The sequence below is a fragment of the Salvelinus alpinus genome, chromosome 2, assembly GCF_045679555.1.
Source record: "Salvelinus alpinus chromosome 2, SLU_Salpinus.1, whole genome shotgun sequence".
Classification (NCBI taxonomy): Eukaryota; Metazoa; Chordata; class Actinopteri; order Salmoniformes; family Salmonidae; genus Salvelinus; species Salvelinus alpinus.
The window spans coordinates 20,490,253-20,517,760 of NC_092087.1; the positions used below are offsets into that span (position 1 = coordinate 20,490,253).

Sequence of the window (27,508 nt, forward strand, 5' to 3'; positions counted from 1 at the left end):
CTGATTTTAAATCACTATATTGAGAGAAGACGAGTCATATTGTCATCTGCCAAGCGGTGGGAATATCTATTAAACATCTATTAGACATGAATCAAGTCAAGGGCGAGCTCTGTCAATGTAGCTGATTGATGCTCATAGATTTCATTGGATGAATCTGGTTAGGCACTTGGCAGCAGCCATTGTATCAGTTTATGAGATTTTCCAACTGCACTTACAGCACATGGATCAATGCATTACACATGACCTGCCCTAGGCACATGTTTTACTGTGAAAACACCCACTCCATTGGACATGCCACAACCCTCCCTGACTCCTCTGACCACTGGGCTGTGTAAAAAAACATTTTCTGACTCCTGTCCAAATGGTGATGGTACGCTGTTCAAAATGAGATTTACTGTTCACATTGTAATGCTATTGTGTGCATATATGGAATGAAAATGGGTGGAGAATGATTTGGGCCCTTGCTTTATTTTCCTTAGAAGAAAGGTTGACATTGCATAAGTAGGTCCAGTATCCATATACTGTTGAATATCCACTATCCTTCTCCATAGTTTGGTGTATTTGACAATTACTTTTTTCAGTGTGTATTCATTGTCTAATTCTAGACTCCAAACTCAGGAGTCAGTGGTAAGAACAACAACTGGTGAATTGTATCATGTATCAGCCACACACACACAGTGGCAAGAATAATTTCCTCTCACACAGGAAAGGGCAAACTATCACCTCAGGCAAGTAAATGCAGGTGTATTAAGAAGTCAATGAGAAATTCATGTGTGGATAATTTCACAGTGAGCACATGTGACCTTTGTCAATGATGCCACTCAAAGCTGTAGGTGGTGTTTCACTGACTGCTAAATTAAGTCCCAGGAGACCACAATGCACTTCAACACACTGCAACGCTACAGCGGCTCACACCTTTCATTGTGTAAAACAGAGTAACACGCAGGAACATGGATTCAATCTTTAGGAGATCAAAATGAAAATATTTTCCAAGACGGGCTATATCTGAATTAAAACTATTTCTAGCAGGTTGCTTGTGAGGTGCTCAATTATTAAGATTTCCAACATTTTTATTCATACACAAGTACCGAAATGACCTAATTATTCTTAACCCTGTAGCATGCTGTTGTCTTATTGTTTGTGAACAGTCATTTGTGCGAAGAGTTTTTGAAGTTAAGAGGAGACACAATGCTTTTTCAATTACTGCATCCCACTTACTGGAGAACACAAAATCTTCTGTGCTGCTTTTGTGATGAATCACCCCTGAGATTATTTTCAATTAGAGCTCACAACCCGTTAAAGCTACATGCAAAGTCAACCATACACATCAAATATTTTTCTGCTGAATAAAGATCTCCTCACACTCTATCCATAGAGCCTATTAAAGGAGAGGTAGAGGTCCATCCTCTGAACCTCATCCTCATCTCCCCATTCCTTCTCCTATTCCTACCTCCTATTACTGCCAAGCTCTAACTCTATCTCTCCCCATAACCACTTTCCATCTCCATCTTCCTTTCCTAGCACCCTTCCTTCCTTACCCTTTCTCTTTCCCTCGCCTCCTCTTACTCTCAAGCCTCTCTGTCCAGTATCATAGGAATCTAATGTGAAGGCTGACCACTCTCCCCCTGCTTAAATCTCTCCATAATGGAGCCCAAGGGTATCTGAAATTGAGTGTGAAGACTGCATCAAGGTCATTTACTCCACCCTGGTAGATAGTGATGGATGTCTTGTCTGATTGCTTGATTTGGCTGTCCTACTTGGGGTAGGCACATCCCTTAGCAGTTGGTGAGAAGGGGAGAGTGTTTAGTTTCAGAGGACAGCCAGATAGCCATTCCCAGGGGGGTGAAAGATACAACACATGAGAGCCCATGGAGGGAATTGTTCCTGGGTTACTGTATCAGTGCTTTAAGTAAACACTTAACAAGTATGTATTGATTGCTGGTTGGATGTTGCTCTGTCTGTCAATGCACTAATCTGCCAAATTGATTGCATCTCTGCAGCATTGTGTATGACCAAACAGCTGGATCCAGTCTAAACACTATAAACACTATCCATACTTGGCTGAATCCTCGCCCTAGGGCCGGTGATTTATAGTCCAGTGGATTGTGTGTACTTCTGGGAATTACTATATAAGAACATTGCAGAAAACCCTTGCAATCTCTCTCCCACTGCTTAGCCAGCGACGACCTGATGCACATACTGTACTCCGGAGATGCATTGGACATATTTTCATGTTTTGACATTTGACTATGGTTGACTATTCTATCTAAAATATGTGTCCCTCTTGGCTCATTTCTCACCTATTTGTGAAAATGCTAATTGTATGATATAGTGAATTTGAGATAATGGAGTAGATGTAATATTTGATCTCTTTGATATAAGGGAATTTGGGAAACGCAAACCACCCACAAATGAAATCACCATCTTATTCTTTATCATCAGGGAGGTAATTGACAAGTGATGCATGATTGTTTTATTCTTTATTCACCATTTCTGGGTTAACAAACCGTGAGATTGGGCCGTGCCTCTGCGTTGCACATTCTCAGCTTGCAGGCCTTTTGTACTGCTGCCTTTTGTGGAGTCTTCCCAAAATTCACTGAAACTCTCTACTGCTGAGTGAGCTGAAGAATCCTTTTTTCACATTCTCTCTCTCTCTCTCACTCACACACACACACACACACACACACACACACACACACACACACACACACACACACACACACACACACACACACACACACACACACAAAGACTGAAGCGCTGCCAGCATTTCATGGGATAATCTACCTTCCTGAAGGTTTGGCAAAGCCTCCCCCTGCTCCTTATCGGTGTAGTGTGAGCAGCATGTGGTTTCCTGCCAACATATTGGTCTGTAAGCTGCCTCTCCAAACAGGAACATGCATGGAGACATTCCTCTGTTGGAGGAGGAAACTGTTCTCAGCCACCACCCCCTAACCCCCTCCCATGACACTTGAACACATCGCACACAACTCTCAACACAATCCTCAACTCCTCAGGGTCCTGACCACACTACAATCTCCCCACACCCACACTGTCCGAGCATGGAGATGTAAATGGAGAAGGAATTTGTCTGTCTGTCGGTCGGTCGGTCGGTGGGTCTGGTCTCCATTTTGTGTGACAGCCATAAATAAGTCCTGTTTGGGGTCACTTAGAAATGTCCTTGTTTTTGATAGAAAAGCAAAATGATTTGTCCTTTAAAATAACATCAAATTGATCAGAAATACAGTGTAGACATTGTTACGTTAATGTTGTAAATTACTATTGTAACTGGAATATTTACATAGGCGTACAGAGGCCCATTATCAGCAAACATCACTCCTGTATTCCAATGGCATGTTATGTTAGCTAATCCAAGTTTATCATTTGAAATGGCTAATTGATCATTAGAAAACCCTTTTGCAATTATGTTAGCGCAGCTGAAAATTTTTGTTCTGATTACAGAAGCAATAAAACTGGCCTTCTTTAGACTAGTTGTGTATCTGGAGCATCAGCATTTGTGGGTTCGATTACAGGCTCAAAATGGCCAGAAACAAAGAACTTTCTATTGAAACTCATCAGTCTATTCTTGTTCTGAGAAATGAACGCTATTCCATGCGAAAAATTGCCAAGAAACTGAAGATCTCGTACAACACTGTGTACTACTGTCACGCCCTGACCATAGAGAGCCTTTGTTTTTCTATGGTATAGTAGGTCAGGGCGTGACTGGGGGGTTTTCTAGTTATTATTTTCTATGTGGGGTTCTAGTTTAGTTTTTCTATGTTGGTGTTTGGTATGATTCCCAATTAGAGGCATCTGGCTATCGTTGTCTTTAATTGGGGATTTATATTTAGGTAGCATTTTTTCCACCTGTGTTTTATGGGATATTGTTTATGTGTAGTTGCATGTTAGCACTCCATTGTCATCACGTTTTGTTTATTCTTTATTGTTTTGTTATGTGGTTCACTTACTTTAAATAAAAAAGATGTGGAACCCAGATCACGCTGCACGTTGGTCCGAGTATGCTTCCAACGATCGTGACAACAACTCCCATCACAGAACAACACAAACGGTCTCTAACCAGAATAGAAAGAGGAGTGGGAGGCCCCGGTGCAAAACTGAGCAGGGCAAGTACATTAGAGTGTCTAGTTTGAGAAACAGACACCTCACAAGTCCTCAACTGGCAGATTCTATGCAGAGTTGCAAAGAATAGCCATATCTCAGACTGGCCAATAAAAATAAAATATTAAGATGGGAAAAAGAACACAGACACTGGACAGAGGAACTCTGCCTAGTAGACCAGCAACCCAGAGTTGCCTCTTCACTGTTGACCTTTAGACTGGTGTTTTGCAGGTACTATTTAATGAAGCTGCCAGTTGAGGACTTGTGAGGTGTCTGTTTCTCAAACTAGACACTCTAATGTACTTGTCCTGTTACTCAGTTGCGCACCGGGGTCTCACACTCTTTCTATTCTGGTTAGAGACAGTTTGCGCTGTTCTGTGAAGGGAGTAGTACACAGCATTGTATGAGATCTTCAGTTTGTCAATTTCTCTCATGGAAAAGCCTTAATTTCTCAGAACAAGAATAGACTGATGAGTTTCAGAAGAAAGTTCTTTGTTTCTGGCCATTTGGAGCCTGTTATTAAACCCACAAATGCTGATTCTCCAGATACACAACTAGTCTAAAGAAGGCCAGTTTTATTGCTTTTTTTTAATAAAAAAAAATAGATATTTACCTAGACAAGTCAGTTAAGAACAAATTCTTATTTTCAATGACGGCCTAGGAACAGTGGGTTAACTGCCATGTTCAGGGGCAGAACGACAGATTTTTACCTTGTCAGCTCGGGGATTTGATCTTGCAACCTTCCGGTTACTAGTCAAATCAAATCAAATCAACGTTTATTTGTCACGTGCGCCGAACACAACAGGTGTAGACCTTACAGTGAAATGCTTACTTACAGGCTCTAACCAATAGTGCAAAAAAAGTATTAGGTGAACAACAGGTAGGTAAATAAATTAAACAACAGTAAAAAGACAGGCTATATACAGTAGCGAGGCTATAAAAGTAGCGAGGCTACATACAGACACCGGTTAGTCAGGCTGATTGAGGTAGTATGTACATGTAGATATGGTTAAAGTGACTATGCATATATGATGAACAGAGAGTTGCAGTAGCGTAAAAGAGGGGTTGGCGGGTGGTGGGTGGGACGCAATGCAGATAGCCCGGTTAGCCAATGTGCGGGAGCACTGGTTGGTCGGCCCAATTGAGGTAGTATGTACATGAATGTATCCAACACACTAACCACTAGGCTACCTGCCGCCCCTTTAATTAGCACAACAGTTTTCAGCTGTGCTAACATAATTGCAAAAGGGTTTTCTAATGATCAATTAGCCTTTTAAAATGATAAACTTGGATTAGCTAACACAACGTGCCATTGGAACACAGGAGTGATGCTTGCTGATAATGGGCCTCTGTAAGCCTATGTAGATATTCCATAAAAAATCTGCCGTTTCCAGCTACAATAGTCATTTACAACATTAACAATGTCTACACTGTATTTCTGATAAATTTGATGTTATTTTAATGGACAGAAAATTTGCTTTTCTTTCAAAAACAAGGACATTTCTAAGTGACCCCAAACTTTTGAACGGTAGTGTATGTCTCAAGCAAACACATGGTGAGACAAGCCACAGTAAACAACACTGGAGGTAAACACCATTGGGTGTAATCACAGGATGAAAGGTCAAGTAGAGTAAACTACTTTCAGTCATTACCAGTTGCAGAACAGTCAAACCCAAGAGGGTCTGGTCTCCTGCATGGGAAACCTACATTTTATGACATAATGCATCCTGACTTGTACTTCATAATGAGATGATAATGATGAGGAGGATGTTTTGATGAGGATGAATAATTGTGTAATTAATTAGGCAGTAGCATGAGGAACAAATGACATGATGGACTAATTGGAGGGAAGAGTCATTTAAAGAGCATCTCGGGTGTATTTCAAAGCAAGCAGCAGTGGCAAAGAGGAAGCTTTAAAGAATTGTTTTAGTTTAGTTTCTTCCCTGATGTGAGACTTTTATTTTTCCTGGAATGTCATCAGGGAACTTTGTGAGAAACCTTGATTAATCATGAGCTTTTTTCCTCTCCTGTGTTATTCCAGTTCCTGGAGGATGTGTCCTCGTCTGCCATCTTACCTGCCTCTTAACGGCCTATTGTCCTCTGTCTGCTCCAGTGCGTCTTTTCACCCTGGCTCAACCTTAACCTGCCCTCCTCACTCTCTATTACATCCACAGGTAGCCTAGTGGATAAGAGCATTGGGTTAGTAACTGAAAGATTGCTGGTTTGAATCCCTGAGCTGGCAAGGTGGAAAAATCAGCTGTTGAGCAAGGTAGTTTAACAACAACTGCTCCCCAGGTACCAATGACATTGATTAAGGCAGCCCCCTGCACCTCTCTGATTCAGAGGGGTTGGGTTAAATGCGGAAGATGCATTCAGTTGTGACTATAGTTAACCATCCCCTTTTCTTTTCCACAGATTTTCAGTCCTATGAATGTTTTCCAAAAACAAGTACACAGGGAAGGAACTTGTTAACAGAGAAGCTGTGTGAAGTGCAATACGTTTCCACTTCAAGATGTTGTCTTTTTCCATCTTTTTCAAGAATAGACAAAAATAAACTGGTGGCAGGGCTTTTTCATTAAGATAACCATTTCTCTGGAACAACCGACCAGTTCACGTGGTGAAGCCTGATTTCATAGAAGGGTGGTTTATTTTCAATAGGCCAATAATTTTCTTAATTACCATGTAAGAAACAAAATAAAAAGTTTTACTGAGGTGCTATAATCTCAGTGAGTATAGTTTAATATATGAGTGAGTGGTCATGGCAGAACACCTGCTTTTTATGTAATTGAGCCCTCTGTAATCCCTACATATCCATATAGTAAATGAAGTAAAAAAACTGTTTGATGTCTTCTGTGCCCATATGAATGACCCCTGTGATGTAACTGCAATGATGAGACAGATGTTCTTCTTTGTTTTTATACTGTCATACCGTATTCGATCTTGCCTAGCCATCTTGTTTCAAGAGGACCACAATGGAAATATGTCCCAGACTTTGTGTGTTATCGTCCATGATTTTACTCATGTGCATGTTTGGCTTTTTAAAGTTATGTGTGCTTGTTTTTTAAAACGGTCAAATGAATAAACTAAATAGTCTCTCATCACACTACAGTACACTCAGAGTTAAACACATTTTACTGATCAAACCCGAACTCCAGTGTTTAATTGCTAAATTGTAATTACTTCGCCACTACGGCCTATTTATTGCCTTACCTCCCTAATTTGCACACACTGTATATAGATTTTTCCCCCTATTGTGTTATTGACTGTACGTTTGTTTATTTCATGTGTAACTCTGTTGTTGTTTCTGTCGCGCTGCTTTGCTTTATCTTGGCCAGGTCGCAGTTGTAAATGAGAACTTGTTCTCAACTGGCCTACCTGGTTAAATAAAGGTGAAATACAAAAATAAATGTTTAAAAACTTCACCACCGTGTCTATTTGCCACCATGTGAGATTCAGTCAAAGGAAATGTATGTCAGAGCTATGGTGCATTTTTGTTTGTTGACAGTTTAGTAACATGCCAAATAACAGATGATTTTTCTGAACAATAAGATTCAGTGAAGGGAATTGAAACACTGATGTGGGTAGAGCTGTTTCAGTCACACTTTTGAGTCACACTATTGCCTAATACACGGTACTATTTCTCGTCTCTGTTTGGTATGATTCCTCATCCTCCCCTCCCCTCAATTCTCTTTTCACTGTTTCTTTATAATGTCTCCCTTATTGGGGTGGCAGGTAGCCTAGCGGTTAGCACGTTGGGTTGGTAACCAACAGGTTGCTAGTTCACAAGGTGAAAGATCTGTCGATGTGCCTGCCCTTGAGGAAGGCACTTAGCCCTAATTGCTTCAGGGTCTCCGTTGATAATGGAAGGCCATGACTCCACTCTCAGGGGGAGTTGGGATATGTAAAAAACACATTTGAAATAGTACAAATATAAGCACCCACATTATTATTGTTACCATATGGTCAAAAAGCCACATTTTCACTTGAATTAATGACAGAATCAACCAGGCAACACTTAATGCTGTTTTGATTGAATTCAGGTTATCAGTACCATGATGACCCTGTATTACAGCGGCATGCTATGAGCTAAGCGGACACAATCACTGGGTAGACGGCAAAGCCAGTGTGACAGTGTGACAGGAGTGAAGCAGCAGCAGTACATATACTCTCCTCTTCTCTCCTCTTGGTGAACAGAAGAAGGGAGGGGTTCACAATAGGTCCTGGAGCCGTAGCGAGAGGCTAATGAGGCTACATGATTCACGCTTCATCTCCCCCACAGAGAGAACCTTGTCCTGGGTAGGAGGGAGGGAGGCCTCCAAAGAGTGCAACGTTTGCCCCAACACATTCCGTGATGAAGTAGCCCACTAAATCCAGGAGCAGGGGCAGATTATATAGTGGGTCCTCCAAGATGTCTGGAATTTTGATGGAAATTAAGAGCAAGACAAACACTTGTAACTGAATACAAATGTTAATTCAAGGTCAATGTTTAGTATCTGCAGTGCTTGACTCGGACTGAAATAGTTTCCGGTATTCATTTTGGGTGCCGGTACTGTTTATATTTAGGTGCAGGAGCTCCACAATACTTTTGAGCTAATATTGTATAAGAGAAACAGGAGCTCAAGCAGTAGAAAATGTGAGGTGCCGGTGCTCAGCTCCGGTGAGCTCCTGCCCAAGTCAAGCACTGAGTATCTGAGATTCCTTAGCATTCCTCCCTTCCATCTCTGAAACATTAGGCAATCACTAGTATCTTGAGTCCTTTCAAATGTTGTCAAGTGGACACACTACAATCACAGAGAATGAAACAACTGAAACATTTCCGTCTAAATGCAATGACAGTAGGCAAATCATTGGAACAGGTGTTTGTCCCATGCAGCCCTACACACCTACATTGACTGGACTGCACTACACAGTGTGTTACATCTGATATTTTATTTAACTAGTCAAAGTCAGTTAAGAACAAATTCTTATTTACAATGATGGCCTACCAAAAGGTAAAAGGCCTGCGGGGATGGGGGCTGGGATTAAAATGTATTTATTTTTAAATAAAAATATAAGACTAAACATACATCATGACAAGAGAGACAACACAACAATACATAAAGGGAGACCTAAGACAACAACATAGCATGGCAGCTGCACATGACAACACAGCATGGTAGTAACACAACATGACAAAAACTTTGTAGCGACACAACATGGTAGAAGCACAAAACATGGGACAGACATTGTTGGGCACAGACAACAGCACAAGGCCTAAGAGGGTTTTATAAATAAGCAACAACCAGTGTGTTTTGCGACGGGTATACAGAGATGACCAGTTTACAGAAGAGTATAGAGTGCAGTGATGTGATGTGTCCTATAAGGAGAATTGGTGGCAAATCTGATGGCCGAATGGTAAAGAATACCTAGTAGCTCGGTTTCACTCAACAATTACTTTTGCATTTGGTTAGTACACAGACAGCAGTTAGATTGAAAGGGGATGGTTATGAATAACTTCCTATGCAGCAGTGTCCCAATATAAACTCCACCACCATCTTCAGTACGAGTCTGCATAAAATACAACCATCTTCAGTACGAGTCTGCATAAAATACAATGACATACGACCCAGCTCATGCTGTAGCACAGGAATGTATGACACTCATGAATCTTGAGAATGCACTGGGCTGACATTATTCTACATTTCGACTATGTAAACCACATAATCTAATTGCAAAATAGGATATTATGGGGATATTCTAGCAAGCTACCCATTTTTCTTATTTCCAAACAGACTTTTAAACCGAGGCATGCGGTGATTGGGCGTCATGGAGTCACGCGGTGTTCAGTCGCTCTGCCCTACCTCGAGCAGTCGCTGAATGCGATCTTGTCTGCCAGCTTTAGCAGCGGTTCTATCTGGATCCTCCGTTCACAACCTACGACAATTACTGATAATTACTGAAGACCTTTTCTTCTTTTGGAAGACCGTTCTCACCATGGGCGACAAGAAGAGCCCTACCAGGTATTTAACCGTGTACTCCAGTCCGTTTTGTGTTGATTTAGACTTGTTTTGCGAGAATTCCGTGCCGTTTGGGTTTGATATTCGGATGCTTTCTCAAGGAGTGTTTCTCCTTTTTCAGTTTGTATGCCAGAGCTAGAATAGTGCACAGGCACTATGGCGGCTTCTCGCTCCCTACTCTACCAGACACTCTCAGACAAAGGGAAAATTTCTGTGGATACGCCTGGTATTCCAGGAAATGATATTCAGTGTCAACAGAACTCGTTCGAAGCTAAATGTCGAATGGACATTATTTGACATTCGTTTTGCTAGCTAACATGCTTAGCCCCGAGCTAAAATATGTAGCTAGTCTGCTTGCTAGCCAGACTAGCGATGCAACCAAATGTTGTATCTAGCTAGCTAACTAGCTAACCTAAATCATCTAGGTCGCTTGATTTTAGCCAGTGATGGATTTATTCAAGAAGCTCGCGCTGGTTAACTATTATTAGGAATTCGAATGGATAATCTGACAACCAATCAATATTTTTATGTATTAGTTTAAGTTTGCTAATTTAAAGGTGGGGGTACTGCATGTCATCACCACTAACAGTCATAACTAATCATATAAATGATATGTAATAAACTCACTTGACATGTCTCTTTTTCTAAGGCCGAAAAGACAAGCTAAACCAAGTGCTGACGACGGATATTGGGACTGTAGCGTCTGCACCTTCAAGAACAGTGCAGAGGCTTTTAAATGCAGCATCTGCGATGTGAGGAAGGGCACCTCGACAAGGTACGTCTGTAAGGTTATTTTGTTTACTCCTGCTGTAAAGCATCGCAATTTATTGAAATCGACTTTAATCGTTTACCAATTTTTGTATTAATGTTTGGACTTTTTGATTGATGTTGTTGTAGACATGTTCCAGGGTGGCCATGCAATTCATTATTGTATGGATACTAGTGACTGAATATAGTCGGCTAGGTGTGCTGCCGGTTGACTGGGTAGCACAGAGGGGGGTGGGAGGAAGATGAGGGACCTTACTTTATAATGGCTGTAGAGCTGCTACAATAGAGCATCTCCCAAGGAAAGCTCTGAATTTGACTTCAATCAACGGATTGAAACAAGAATTCTGCTGCTTTAAATATCTGTTAGAATGTATCACCTACCAGTAGAATTGAATACCATACCATAGAAACTGTTACGTTGTTGGTACTCTGATTGATCTATGAAATTAATGCATTTCTCTTGTCAACCAATTAGTGTTACTCACTACTACATTGCCTACTTGAGACCTATCATAGATCTACCATATCACTGCAGTAAATGTCTTGATTAGTATTTTCTTGGCTGGATATTGGTGTTATGAGTACCTTTATTTAACCAGGTAGGCTAGTTGAGAACAAGTTCTCATTTACAACTGCGACCTGGCCAAGATAAAGCAAAGCAGTGCGACAGAAACAACAACAGAGTTACACATGGAATAAACAAGCGTACAGTCAATAACACAATAGAAAAAAAATAAAGTCTATATACAGTGTGTGCAAATGGCATGAGGTAAGGCAATAAATAATATATGATTGACAACATGTTAATTACTTATTTGAAGTCCTTTCCTTTGCTTTAGTTGTCATACTTCTGATCAGTCATATGCATACCACAGCTGTACAAACCCCTGATGGTTGTTGTTGTCGACCCCCCCCCCCCCCCAGACAAAACCAATGTTTGAGTCAAAAAGAGCCCCTCTGAGGAGTCAAAGTTAGAAACCTATTTCATGGCTGTCAGAAGGCCCTCTGTTATGGGAAACTGAGATGATGTAACCAAGATATGCATTCTGAATTTGACATGATTTCATGTTTACCACTCCCACCTGTGTTCTGGGGAATGATACTGCCGATAAGTTGTCTGTCAGAGTGTGAGTTCAGTCACTTCTAATCAGCTGCCTGATGAGATCTAGAGATTGATGACTCATTTGTGAGCCTTCAGAAGAGTCCCCCCACCTTTCCAGCTGTGTTAGAATGAGTGCTCTGCTGACAGCATTAGTCTGCCACTGGTAAAACGCTGACTGGTTTTACCACTAATCGAAAGTTGTGGGTACTGTATTTACATTTTTTAAATGTTTTGTCTCCTTTGATTTATTTATTCTAACTAAATTGTTGCCTGTAGCTGATACTGGTAATATATCACAATGTGGGTTAGCATGCTTTGTTGTTAATGCCAGGAAATGATGAGAAGCATGTCAAAAACCCTTACTATTGAGCTTTTGGCAGCAGCCCAATTGCCTCTTATTTGTTAAATGGAATCGCATGACATCACTGAAGTGGTTTGTCACATCCCCATTTGTTCTCAATTGTTCACCTTTGATGCAATTGTTTGCTATTTGTAACTCTGTCTCTTGTTTATAATGAGCACTAATTGGGCATCTTTTCTCTGTTTGATGTAATCCAGTGGAGCATGGGGAGAGCAGCTTGCTCTCAGCCAAGTCATCCACACTTTAGGAGTGGGTGTGGTGGTGGTTTGTCTTTACTCCTTTTATCTAGCTAGTTCTTTTGCCTGAAGGGGCCTTTGTGTGAAGATGACGTAATAATCTGCTCACTAATTACACTATTTCTTTGCTGGTGTCGAGAGTTCAAAGAAAGCATGCAGACTTATTTGCTTGGATGCGCACACTCATTCAGATTGTCATTATTTTGTTTGTTTTAAAGCTAGAATCCTTCGTCTTTAACTTATAAATAGCCATTGATTCTTGAAGAATATAACTTATAAATGCCTCGTTTAGTTCAGCTGTCGTATTCCATAAGAACCCAAAATACAGTGCCTTCAGAAAGTATTCATACCCCTTGACTTATGCCACATTTTGTTACAGCCTGTATTCAAAATGGATTACAAATTTTTTTTTTCCGATCTACACACAATACACCATAATGACAAAGTGAATACATGTTTTTATAAATTCTTGTAAATACGTAAATATCTAATTTACATAAGTATTTACACCCCTGAGTCAATACTTTGTAGAAGCACATTTGGCACCTGTGAGTCTTTCTGGCTAAGAACTTTCCACACCTGGATTGTGCAACATTTGCCCATTTATTCTTTTCAAAATTCTTTGTTATGTCATTGATTTTTTATCATTGCTAGACAACCATTTTCAGGTCTTGCCATACATGTTCAAGTATATTTAAGTCAAAACTGTAACTTGGCCACTCAGGAACATTCCCTGTCTTCTTGGTAAGCAACTCCAGTGTAGATTTGGCCTTGTTTTAGGTTATTGTCCTGCTGAAAGGTGACTTCATCTCCCATTGTCTGGTGGAAAGCAGACTGAAGCAGGTTTTCCTCTAGGATTTTGTCTGTGCTTAGCTCCATTCCATTTATTTATTTATTATCCTGAAAGACTCCCCAGTTCTATACGATTACAAGCATACCCATAACATTATGCAGCCACCACTATGCTTGAAAATATGGAGTTGTACATATGTTTTATTGAATTTGCCACAAACACAACTTTTTATCCTGAATACAATGTGTTATTATTTTGCAGTATTACTTTAGTGCCTTGTTGCAAACAGTATGCATGTTTTAGAATAATTTATTCTTTACTACTATGCACTCTGTCAATTAGGTTAGTATTGTGGAGTAACTACAATGTTGTTGATCCATCCTCAGTGTTCTATCACAGCCATTGAATTCGGTAAATGTTTTAAAGTCACCATTGGCCTCATGGTGAAATCCCTGAGCGGTTTTCTTCCTCTCCGGCAACTGAAGTAGGAAGGATGCCTTTATCTTTGTAGTGACTGTGTGTATTGATACACCATCCAATGTGTAATTAATAACTTCACCATGCTCAAAGGGATATTGAATGTCTGCTTTTTTCTTTACACATCTACGAATAGTTGCCATTTTCTGCGAAGGATTGAAAAACCTCCCTGGTCTTTGTAGTTGAATCTGTGTTTGAAATTCACTGCTCGACAGAAGGACCTTACAATTATCTGTATGTGTGGGGTACAGAGATGAGGTAGCCATTCAAAAATTATGATAAATTCTATTGCACACAGTCAGGCCATGTGACCTGTTAAGCAAATTTGTACTACTGAACTTATTTAGGCTTGCCATAACGAAGGGGTTGAATACTTATTGACTTAAGACGTTTCAGCTTTTCATTTTTAATTATTTTGTAAACATTTAGAAAAATATATTTCCACTTTGACATGCATGGGGTATTGTTGTAGGCCAGTAAAACAAAAAACAAAACTTTCAATTTTTTTAAATTCAGGCTGTAATGCAACAAAATGTGGGGAGAGTCGAGGGGTGTGAATACTTTCTGAAGGCACTGTATAAGCTTGTTTTACTCCAATGTTTGTTAACAACGTAAATGTAAACAAATACTGTATAGCGTCAACATGGTTAAAACTATACATTTGAAATCATGGATGGTCAGTCCTTGAATCCATAGCTCTATGAATTTGAGTGGTTTCTCCTGCCCCATCTCTTAGCCCTTTTATTGAATGTGGCGGGGGAGAACTTATTGTTTTAAATTTAGGATTCTAGCTTTAAGGTGTATTGATTTTTGTATCTTGTTATATAGACTTGGCACACTCGGCAGAGAGGTTGAAGTGAAGCCGCCTCTAGGTAGTTGAGGCTCTAAAGGATATTCACGAATGCATTTCAATGGAGACGCAAATGTTTGTCAACCATCCATTTCTTACAGAGTTGGATACTGGGAGTATAAGCCATCTTTTTCAGCCGCAATAGAATATGGTTTATTAAGAACACTTGAACATCTAGACATGGGGTTTCTGATGAGAACTCCTCTGACTGCATCTCGCCCATTTACCTAATATATATTCTCCATTGATGTGTTAACAATTAGGGCTGGGAATTGCCAGGGACCTCACGATACGATATCACAAGACTTATGTGCCGATACATTATGTATTGTAATTCTCACAATTCTATATATATTGTGATGGTCCAAACACGTTGCTCACCATGTCTGCTGCAGAGGGACAACAGAGAGCCATTAAAAAAACTTGTTTTGATCAGTCATGGAAAGGAAAAGTGCTGAAAACAAATTGTCTCCCTATTTAATAAGATGAACAAGCTATGAAAGAAAAATACTGGAGTTGGTGCAGGTACAGCCAACTAGCACAAATAATATTGTGATATTGTCAAAATTATGCCATATGTTGTCATAATATCTTGACTTAACTGTATAGATATTACATTTTTTCCCCCCATCGCTATTAACAATGAATCTGGTACCAGATCAAATGATAACTCATAGGCTGATGGCAGCTCCTTCTGCTCAAACAGCATGTGGTTTAGATCTTCATTGCCTACCGGTGTAGTAGTACTCGACACCACATATTGAGTGTCTCGGTGTCAGATACATTTGTACTTGGGTCTTGTCTCGGACAGTGAGGTCTCGTTTAAAAAAGTAAGGCTCGCGTCCAGAGACAGATACCAGCTCTACTGGTAGTACTGCTACTACCAGCGGTACTACGCCTGCACCTGTCGACGACACAAGTTGTTCTGCTTCCATGAGCACATCCAATGCTAGCATCAGTAATTCTACGTTTGTTAGACCAGCTAGCATGGACACTGACAGTTGTGAATCTGATGCAGCCGAAGAGCTACTGCCCCCTTACCCGGGAAAGCACTGAACAACAGACAGGGACGTTGGACCATCGAAGAGGCGCAAATATGATTGATACATTGATTTGGGGTTCACTTAAATTGGGAGTAGTGCCTTTCCTCAGCCAGTGTGTTATATGTGCAAAAGTACTATCTTACAACTCGATGAAACCTTCACTCTTGCGTAGACATTTAGAAACAAAACATGCCAGTTTGAAAAATAAGTCTGGGAAATGTATTTTGCTAGAATGAATGACTTTCAAATGCATATATATATATAAAGCAACAGATACCATTTTAATAAGAAGGGGCTAGAAGCGTCTTATTGGTGTGCTACCGAGTGGCTAGGGCAGGCTACCGCGGATATAGCTGGGACAATGCTGGGGGAAAAGGCCCCAAAAAACTATACAGACAATGCCTTTATCAAACAACACTGTTTCACGACGCATCAGTGACATGGCAGGAGATGTTTAGAAACAATTACTGCTTCGCATACAAGCCAGTGAATTCTATGCGTTACAGCTGGATGAGTCAACAGACGTGGCGGGCCTGGCACAGCTCCTGGTATATGTCCGTTTTACGTTTATGGGGGGTAAATTAAGGAAGACCTCCTCTTTTGGAAACCAGGACAACATGAGAGGATATTTACTGGACAGCTTTGTGACATCAAATGGAATTTGGTTGTCAAGATGTGTTGGTATCTGTACTGATGGCACAAAAACCATGACTGGGAGACATAGTGGAGTGGTAAACGCGCATGCAAGCCGTTGCTCCCGACGCCACTTGGGTACACTGCAGCATCCACCAAGAGGCTCTTGCTGCCAAGGGGAATGTCTGACAGATTGAAATATGTTTTGGACACTACAGTGAAAATGGTTAACTTTGTTAAAGCAAGGCCCCTGAACTCTTGTGTATTTTCTGCATTATGCAATGAAATGGGCAGCGACCATGTAACGCTTTTACAACATACAGAAGTGCGCTGGTTATCAAGGGGCAAAGTATTAACACGTTTTTTTGAATTGAGAGATGAGCTTCGTTTTTTTTACTGACCATAATTTTCACTTGTCTGACCGCTTGCATGATGACGAGTTTCTCACACGACTGATGTTTTTTCTCACATTAATGATCTGAATCTAGGATTACAGGGACTCTCAGCAACTATATTCAATGTGCAGGACAAAATTGAGGCTATGATTAAGAAGTTGGAGCTCTCCTCTGTCTGCATTAACAAGGACAACACAGGTCTTTCCATCATTGTATGATTATTTTTTTGTGTGCAAATGAACTCAAGCTTTTGGACAATGTCAAATGTGATATAGCAAAGCACCTGAGTGAGTTGGGTGCGCAATTACATAGGTACTTTCCCGAAACGGATGACACAAGCAACTGGATTCGTTATCCCTTTCATGCCCTGCCTCCAGTCCTTTTACCGATATCTGAACAAGAGAGACTCATCGAAATTGCAACAAGTGGTTCTGTGAAAATGTAATTTAATCAGAAGCTACTACCAGATTTCTGGGTAGGGCTGCACTCAGAGTTTCTTGCCTTGGCAAATCGCGCTGTTAAGACACTGATGCCCTTTGCAACCACGTACCTATGTGAGAGTGGATTCTCGGCCCTCACTAGCATAAACTAAATACATGCACAGACTGTGTGTGGAAAATGATTTAAGGCTAAGACTCCAATACATCCCAACATTAGAGTTATGTGCATCCTTTCAAGCACACCCTTCTCATTTAAACTCATTCTTATGTTTTAATAAATGTATTGTATAGTGTGTGTGTGGCAGGCTTACAATGATGGCAAAAAAACATTTGAGAGTGCGCTGACCCTGGTGCTAGAGGGTGTACGCAGCTGGAGGTTGAGTGTTTGAAGGGGTATGGGACTATAAGGTTTGGGGACCACTGATGTAGTACAGTAGAAATGATGCACGAAGTAACCCACACAATTGTAAAGCAAGTGAAATGTGTTCACAGGCGCGCAGCACATACAGCCTAGTTTCAGCGGAATACCATCTGCACGCCGCAAGAGTGTGCAGCGCTCAAATGGTTTTGGCATGGAGCAGCTCACAGAATGGCATCAGTAGCCGGTAGGAAAGATGTTTCATCTCATATCTACCAGTAAATGCTAAGGAAACAATGGGTATGCAAACCAGGTATTGAAAAAGTTTAGTCTGAAGTGTTTGTTAGTAGGTTATTTGTGATGCGCAATTGTCATCATGCGCTGTTTGCTTCAGGGGCGTAGACATGGATGGGCCTGGGTGGCCGTCATTGTAAATAAGAATTTGTTCTTAACTGACTTGCCTAGTTAAATTTAAAGTAAACAAACACTAGGAAGCCAGGACCTGACAAGCCCAACCAATCAGATTGATGTGGTTTAAGCATTGTTGTGGACTTAGACTATCAATTTGCCTTTTTTTTTAAAAGTGCTTTTTAAGAGTTAGATAAATCATGTTTTCCTATGGCTTATGAGTTTTTCACACAGGGTGCCTTTCCTTTGCTGGGTGGGACGTTTGGGAACTTTTAGGCAAAGTTAGAGTATGCACCACTACACCCCTGCATAGAGCCTGATGGGAAGACCGCAGTCATATACAGCATAATGTTAAAGAATAACAATCCATAAACTCTGATATCATAATAAGCCAGTAGGTCCCAATCATAAGAATACAAAAACTCAAATCAATCAAATGTATTTATAAAGCCCATTTTACATCAGCAGATGTTAGTGCTTATACAGAAACTCATTCTAAAACGGCAAGCAATGCAGGAGCACAACCATTAAGTATTTCCCAATCGAAATGTACAACTATTACTTCCCATTGGAAAAAGCATTTAATGTTTAGCAAAGTTGCCTAAAGTTTTTAAAGTGGAACTGACAGCGTTTTTAACTACTTTGCAGATATGAAAGTCATTTCAGTCAAAAAATAAATCCCAGTTTATGCTACAAAACCAACTTTATAAGAGGTTTTAAAAATAGGTTATATTTGACTCAATGTTCCATGACTTTCACTGGGGCATTGTTGGCGGAATAGATGGATGCACTTCAATGCATGATTAATATAATTCACCAATACCTTTCTTAGTAGTCCAAAAAATATTGCAATCAGATTGTAAATCACAGCTGGCCTGCTACATTGTTTGCTGCTTCTATTCTGGATGCACTGTTTCAGTTTCAATGACAGTCTTCTGGACAAAAACGGACAAAGGTAACTAACGCTGGGAATATTAATTCAATCAAACTAGCAAGGGCAGTGATCACAAGTCAGTCATAACATTGCTAATAGGCTAGCGTATCTATTTATGTGGCAAGTTAAAAACACAGAGCCTAACATTAGCTAGCTAGGCCTATTGTTCTCCGCTGTGCTTGGGTTAGTAATAATTTGTAGAGTGGATCTATTTTCCCTCAGCATGCATTTTTTTCCCCTATTATGAATGTCAACAAAAATCTATGTTTGAAAATATGAACACAGAAATACTTGACATTTTGAACTCATTATGGTGGTGATTTGAAAATTACAATCATGGTCTTGAATTTGATTTTTCTGGTCTCGGCCATGACTTGGTCTCGATTTGCTTCGGTCTTGGTCCTGAATCGTTCTCGCTTTAGGTAGTCTCAAACACAACACTGTTGCTCACCTACTTGTCACTCTTTTGACAGATCTGCATTCCATGCGTCTGTATTTCAATGTACTCCAACCTGTAGCAGCTATACTATTATGTAGGTCAACGTATTGATTTTAATGGCTGCTGATAGTGGGTTAAAGCCCAGTGAGACTTTGATCACATCAGGAGTGATAAGTTACACTGCAGTGTGTGTGCTGTGTATGTAGACCATGCAGCAGCCTATAATCCGGACCCCTGTCACCTTGGGTTTGTCCAGATGCCAGTGAGGTATCCCTGGGTCCTGTGGCTATGTGTTCTAACAGCAACAAAATGCTTGCAATACCTGCATGCACGGAGAGGCTCAACTCTCTCACCAGCCGAGCAGCTGGAAGCAACCTATTGAACTTGTGGACCCAATCCCACATGGTAATGTAACATAATGCCCGACTAGGCTAAATCTAGCTGTGCACTGCCACCATATTCACTTTGATTCTCCAGCAAGAAGCCAGTGTGTGTTTGACCTGACCTGAGATTTGACTTTAACTTCTTACGGCTGAGATCCCGTTAACGGGATCGACTTGACAACAGCCAGTGAAAGTGCAGGGCACCAAATTCAAACAACAGATCTCATAATTAAAATTCCTCAAACATACAAGTATTTTACACCATTTTAAAGATAAACTTGTTCTTAATCCCACCACAGTGTCCGTTTCAAAAAGGCTTTACGACGAAAGCACACCATCTGATTATGTTAGGTCAGTACCTAGTCACAGAAAAACACAGCCATTTTTCCAGCCAAAGAGAGGAGTCACAAAAAGCAGAAATAGAGATAAAATTAATCACTAACCTTTCATCTTAATCAGATGACACTCATAGGGCTTCATGTTACACAATACATGTATGTTTTGTTCGATAAAGTTCATATTTATATCCAAAAATCTTAGTTTACATTGGTGCGTTATGTTCAGTAATGTTTTGTCTCCAAAACATCCGGTGATTTTGCAGAGAGACATCAATTTACAGAAATACTAATAATATACATTGATAGAAGATACAATTGTTATGCATGGAACTTTAGATAAACTTCTCCTTAATGCAACCGCTGTCAAATTTCCCCCCAAAAATACGGAAAAAGCACACCATGAAATAATCTGAGTACGGCGCACAGACACGAAAACAAGCCATACAGCTACCCGCATGTTGTGGAGTCAACAGAAGTCAGAAATAGCATTATAAATATTCACTTACCGTTGATCTTCATCAGAATGCACTCCCAGGAATCCCAGTTCCACAATAAATGTTTGTTTTGTTCGATAATGTCCATCATTTATGTCCAAATACCTCCCTTTTGTTCGCGCGTTTAGTTAAAAAATCCAAACTCACGACGCGCAGGCCAGACGAAGTAAAAAAAAAAATCCATTACGGCTCGTAGAAAAATTTAAAACGATGTATAGAATCAATCTTTAGGATGTTTTTAACAAATCTTCAATAATGTTTCAACCGGAGATTTCCTTTGTCTTTAGAAACGAAAAGGAACGCAGCTACCTCTCACGGGGGCGCGCCTGAGTGAGCTCATGGCACTCTGCCAGACACGGCTCTCATTCCCTCATCCTTCACAGTAGAAGCCTGAAACAAGGTTCTAAAGACTGTTGACATCTAGTGGAAGCCTTAGGAAGTGCAATATGACCCCATAGACACTGTATATTGGATAGGCAAACCTACAAACCTCAGATTTCCCACTTCCTGGTTGGATTTTTTCTCAGGTTTTAGCCTGCCATATGAGTTCTGTTATACTCACAGACATCATTCAAACAGTTTTAGAAACTTCAGAGTTTTCTTTCCAAATCTACTAATAATATGCATATCTTAGCTTCTGGGCCTGAGTAGCAGGCAGTTTACTCTGGGCACCTTATTCATCCAAGCTACTCAATACTACCCCCAGCCATAAGAAGTTAATGAAGTTAGAATAAGTGTTTCAAGCATTCTTATACCAGAGGAGGTACACCTTGAGTAATTTGAGAAAGGTTTACGGTGGTGAACACTGCAGTGAGGAGTCAGGTAGCACAGCTGTTAGTGTTGGTCCAATAACTGAAAAGTTGCTTGTTTGAATCCCCGAGTCGACAAGGTGAAACATCTGTCGGTGCCCTTGAGCAAGGCACTTAACCCTAATTGCTCCAGGGTCGCTGTTGATAATGGCAGGCACTGGGTGTGACCCCACTCCGAGGGTGTCTCAGGGGGGGTTGGGATATGCGAAAATACACATTTCCAATTCACACGTGTATTAGTACACATTTTTACATGTGTGAAATAGGAAAACATTTGTGTTGGCTACATTTGAATATGACTGCAGCATAATAATAATTTTGTGGGTGCTTATTTTTCCTATTTCACACACATACAAGTGTGTATTAATACACGTGAAATAGAAAAAATATTTGCACTGACTAAATTCTAATTTATTATGCTCCGGCTGTCATATTCAAATGTAGCCAGCACCTGAAACCAATCACCCTGCTGCTAGAATTTGACACCTTGCTGCTTGATCAGTTTTCCTTATGACTGTGCTGTGTGTATGCTGCAGGTTGAGCTGCTCCAGGGAGAATCAATCAGGGCCTTTTTAACTTGATTAATGGTTGGTATCAGGGACCCGTGCTGTTTGGCTGTCTGTGGTTTTGGGGATAGGACGTTCCCTGTGGCTTGGTGCTTGCCACTTTATTCCAGACATGTTTAGGAGGAGGTAGGAATTTTAGCTCAGTGCTGTTGTGCATCAAGCTGGTGATTCTTCTATTCCAATCCAAATGATTGGTATTGTATTAACTCAGCTGTTAGATATGTACAGAGTGCAACCTGTTGATGTGTCATATCGACGTTGTGATGTTCATATGTGTAAGTGAGTCTTTGTAAGTTTACTGTGACAGTGTTAATGTGAGGTTTGCAGTAGCACTGAGACTGAACTTGCACGTTCACAAATGCGCTGCAAGATTAGGCTTCACCTAAGTGGAGGGAATGGGATGCATGTTTTACTCACTAGTGTAGCCGCACAATGGAGAAGGAATTGATGTTAATTTCATTACAAGACTGTTAGGCCTACTTCAATATTTATATACTTTTCCTCTTTGACCATTTGGTAGGGGCATCTTGAAAGCAATAATAGCTTACAGTCTATATCTACTGTTTTGTACACTGAGTGTAAGAACACATGCTCTTTCCCTGACAGACTGACCAGTTGAATCCAGGTGACAGCTATGATCCCTTATTAAATTAAAGGGGAGAAGACAGGTTAAAGAAGGATTTTTAAGCCTTGAGACATGGATTGTGTATGTGTGCCATTCAGAGGATAAATGGGCTAGACAAAATATTTATGTGCATTTTTGAATAGGGTATGGTAGTAGGTACCAGGCGCACTGGTTTGTGTTTTTCACACTCAACAGTTTCCTGTGTGTATCAAGAATGGTCCACCAACCAGAGGACATCCAGCCAATTTGACACAACTGTGGGAAGCATTGGAATCAACATGGTCCAGCATCCCTGTGGAACGCTTTCGACACCTTGTAGAGTCCATGCCTCGATAAATTGAGGCTGTTCTGATGGCGAAAGAGGTGTGCAACTCAATATTAGGAAGGTTCATGTTTTGTACACTGTGTGTGTACACACTTGTCTGCCTGCCTGTATGTTAAAATGATGCAATAAGGTCATTATAATCTCTGGATTTTACTACTGTCACATTAAAACATTGTCAGGGATAATGGAATTACATGAGTGGGACATGCTGGCACGGACTCCATTTGTATATCCAATCCCCGCCACACCACCAGCCCCACTCGCTCAGAGGTAATGCTTTAGCTTATCCAGCATTATCAACATCTGCACTAAACCTTAAGCATGAGTGGGTAGGTCCTAGTCTTAATGTGTTAATTGGCACATTTGAAAGTACTTAATTACTTCATGGGATTTGAGATAATGTGAGTTAATACACAATGTCTGACAATAAGTTGGCTATTTATTTAACCTTTATTTAACTAGGCAAGTCAGTTAAGAACAAATTCTTATTTATAATGACGGCCTACACCGGCCAAATCCGAATGACTCTTGGCCAATTGCCTGCCGCCCTATGGGATGCACTGGCTATACAGTGCATTTGGAAAGTATTTGGACCCTTTGACTTTTTCCACAATTTGTTAAGTTACAACCTTATTCTAAAATAAAAACATATCTTATTTACGTATGTATTCAGACCCTTTGCTATGAGACTTGAAATTGAGCTCAGGCGCACACACCTGTCTATATAATGTTCAACAGTTAACAGTGCATGTCAGAGCAAAAACCAAGCCATGAGATCGAAACATTTCTGCAGCATTGAAGGTACCCAAGAACACAGTGGCCTCCATTCTTAAATTGAAGAAGTTTGGAACCACCAAGACTCTTCCTAGACTCTTCTGCCAAGCCATACTCCTCAATGGGGGGAGAAGGGTCTTGGTCGGGGATTTGACCAAGAACCCGATGGTCACTCTGACAGAGTTCCTCTGTGGAGATGGGAGAACCTTCCAGCACTCCACCAATCAGACCTTTATGGTAGTGGCCAGACAGAAGCCACTCCTCAGTAAAAGGCACATGACAGCACACTTGGAGTTGCCAAAAGGCAGCTGAAAGACACTGACCCTAACCACACAGCCAAGACAACGCAGGAGTGGCATCGGGGCACGTCTCAGAAGTTTCCTTGAGTGGCCCAGACAGAGCCCGGACTTTAACCCGATCAAACATTTCTGCAGAGACCTGAACATAGCTATGCAGCAACACTCCCCATCCAACCTGACAGAGCTTGAGAGGATCTGCAGAGAAGAATGGGAGAAACTCCCCAAATATAGGTGTGCCAAGCTTTGTAGCGTGCTACCCAAGAAGACTCGAGGCTGTAATTACTGGCAAAGTTGCTTCAACAAAGTACTAAGTAAATGGTCTCAATACTTATGTAAATGTCATTTTTATTTTTTAATACATTTGCAAAAATGTCTAAACCTGTTTTTGCTTTGTCATTATGGGCTATTGTGTGTGGATTGATGAGAAAAAACTATTAATTTAATCAATTGTAGAATAAGGATGTAACGTAACAAAATGTGGAAAAGGTCAAGATGTCTGAATACTTTCCGAATGCACTGTATACATTAAGAGAGTGAGTGTGTGTGTGTCCAGGCTGTAGGAAGGGAAGGAGGGGGGTGAGTTCTGCTGGGTGTGATGGACAGCGGTGGGGGTGGGTAGGGGGGATGTGTTCACTCAGCCAAGAGTCCTGGGGGATGACAGAATGGAGCACATCATTACCCAGGAAGGGAAGCGCTGGGCAGGCCCTCACACATGCTTCTTACCACCACAACTATCTCTCTGGATCACAACTGTGGGTGTCAGTCACTTAACACGAGACAGGGGAGAGGAACAGCTCAGGAGTAGTGTCATCTAGGAAATATATTGGATTGTGTTTATTCAGGCAAGATTGACATTGAATAGGTCACATGTCAATCTGTGTGTAGAATAATTAGTCACTAGGAGACTAGAGCAGTGTTATTTCCATGAAAGCGAATTTGTAGTGTTTGACTAGCATTAAGCACTGTTAGGTTTCTGTAATTGCATGCATTGTTTTTGTTTTGGTCCCGTTGTTTAGTCTACTACATGAAACACTAAGATATTCCTGAGCAGTGTTGCTTGATAACTTGTTGAACTAATTTGAATCAGGCCAACCAAGGACGGCAGCAGCAGGGTTACTGGGTCCAGCAGACAGAGACAAACACAGAGGAGAGATTCTGCAGGGTGAGAGCAACCGAATGAGGAATAACAATGGACGGAAGAGTGAAACGCAGTGAGAGAAACCGCACCGAAAAGGTATAGCAGGGAAGAAATGGATGCATATAGAAAAATGGGATTGAAGAGGAAGTGGGTGATACCATGGAGGTAAAGAGAAGGAGAGCGAATGATACCACAGAGGGGGAGAGAGAGTGATAAACAGGAATGCGCTATGGAGCCGCTGATGAAGGGAGCTCATACATGCTTAGTGCTTTCACGACTGGCTGTCAATCACCCTGATGAGAGGCAGTTTGTAGCCTGAAGGTCAGACATGGGAGGGAATGTCTATCAGTAGGAGGTTAGACACATGAATGCGTTCTTCATTGAAAAATTGCATAATTTTTTTCCTAAAGTAAATGATATTTATGGATTCCCCCCCCCCCCCCCTCTTGTCAGCGGTCCCGAATAGTGTTGTCTCCCCACATCACCGTGGGAACTAAAATGTCACGCTCAGATGTGTTGTGCTCTTCTCTGAGGGAACATAACGGAGGGCTGTGGTAGTGGAGGAGGAGGGGTTTCTGCTGGGGCCCACTTTGTTCACTGAGTACCTGGGGCATGGGGGACACGCGGAGGCATCCCCCTTGGGGGGGGAGCAGTATCCTGTGTCTTGAGGGGATGGATTAATGTTTAATGTCCTTGGCTCTAGCAGGCAGGCAGTGCTGCAGCCGGGAGCTTCTCTCCACTCCAGGTGCTCTCTGCAGGCTCGTACACAGTATAGTACTGTACTGTATTCACCACCGGCTGGAGCCAACAGGCTCCACCCCACTAAGCAGTTCATAGACCGGCTTATGGGAGCTGGGTCCCACAGCTTGTTTAACGTATTACAGAACAGCCAGCTTTGCCTCTCCGCTCCACCAGTCCATCTCTGTGCTGAGGGTTTATTTATTCATAGTGATCAAGGCATGCTACACATTTTTGACACCGACTGCAGCAGCTTGTAAACGTTGGTGCGGAACAAGATGTTGATGCTCTGTTACCATGGTGTAGGGAAGTGTTCTGATCAAACAGAAGCCCAATGGATCACACCATGTTGAATCTGAAGCCTGCGCACAATGTGGCTGTGACAGTAGACAAAGGAAGGAAATGCGACTTTTTATACCAAGAGAATTTATCTTGCAGATGGAGCACTCTTGACTAAGAAAAAGGCTATTACATAGCCTGACATTAAATAAGAAAATTTGTAGTTTTTGATTCTGATGTCTTATGACTGCAGTTGGCTGTCCTTGGTAGAGGAAACATTTTTGTCTGTCTCCTCCCTCTTTGAGCTGCCACTGCTGCATGCTCCTGGTCTGTTGCTGGCTGGGAGTTATTGCCTGTCCTACACGCAGCACTCGAAATAAAGAGCCGTGTTAATGAGGGCTTTCCTGTGGTCATCTGTTTCTGTCAATCTGTCACACTGTTCAACCGTATATTATTTGTCTCTATCTTCCACTCTCTCTGTGCTCTTTAGGTAGGAGGCTAATATTGACATGCAGTACTAGTTCTTGGGTAGTCCAGAACTCTTATGATTGGGACAATATAGTGGGTGTGGCTGGCAGTGTAACCATAGTTCTCAGTCTGCCTGGATTTAGTGTTGTGTTAGTTAGACTCCACACCCATGTATCAAGAAGAATTTAAGTGTCAGTCAGAGAGGAGACGATGTCAATCATTATCTATGGAGGTGTGAAAAGGAGGAAGGTTTTCGATCTAGGCTTATCTGGTGTTTCTCAGTGAGAAGTGGCTTGGTACAGACTCCTTGGCTATGATGTCCTGCATATTTAAATGTATTAGTCACACTCCAGTCTCCTTTTCACCTCATTTATCACCTGTTTTACTTAACATAGGCACATCTTAATAGGTGCTCAAGGTGTCCTCATAAACCCCCCACTTGTGTCATTATCTCTTTTGTGCTGTATTGTTCCTGCAAGCAAGGGGGGAGGCTGATGACATCAGAGGGAACCATCCGACCAAATCCTTGAATGGCCTACACCATGAAGTTTCAACTTGTTTAAAAAAAACATTTTTTTCTGTAGATTTATTTATACGTGGGATATTGTTTTTCAACAGGAAGAGTAAATATAGCTGGAGTGCGTATTTAAATCTGTTGGCAAGGTGAGTGTGGCCGGCCCATGATCTGGAGCCAGCAAGCAGTGTTAATGGGACACAGAGTGGTGGTGTTCAGAGCAGCGGTGACGTAGCTGGTAAATAAATAATATACTGTACAGTAACAGCACCATGTTGCAGGCCAACTGGGAGCAGCGCTCCTATCATGCCAGCAACAACTCCATGGCTGAGTTACAGCTGGCACTAAATCATAGCTTTACTATTGGAGCTGTTTCTACTGCCTCTCTCTGAGCTGAGCTCTGCTG

General features: G+C 41.3%; 1 protein-coding gene and 1 pseudogene across 1 annotated transcript in view; both read left to right on the plus strand.

Moving 5' to 3' along the window:
* The window catches only part of LOC139556102 (protein SHQ1 homolog), a 73,654-nt pseudogene extending 66,132 nt beyond the window's left edge, over positions 1-7,522 (plus strand).
* A 2,178-nt stretch (positions 7,523-9,700) lies between these two features.
* rybpb (RING1 and YY1 binding protein b) overlaps positions 9,701-27,508 on the plus strand; it is a 28,021-nt gene continuing 10,213 nt past the window's right edge. Inside the window, exons 1-2 of the mRNA XM_071369655.1 lie at positions 9,701-10,118; positions 10,765-10,890. Of these exons, the coding sequence (XP_071225756.1) occupies positions 9,976-10,118; positions 10,765-10,890 (269 nt within the window). The 5' untranslated portion in view covers positions 9,701-9,975. The remainder of the gene's footprint in view (positions 10,119-10,764; positions 10,891-27,508) is intronic.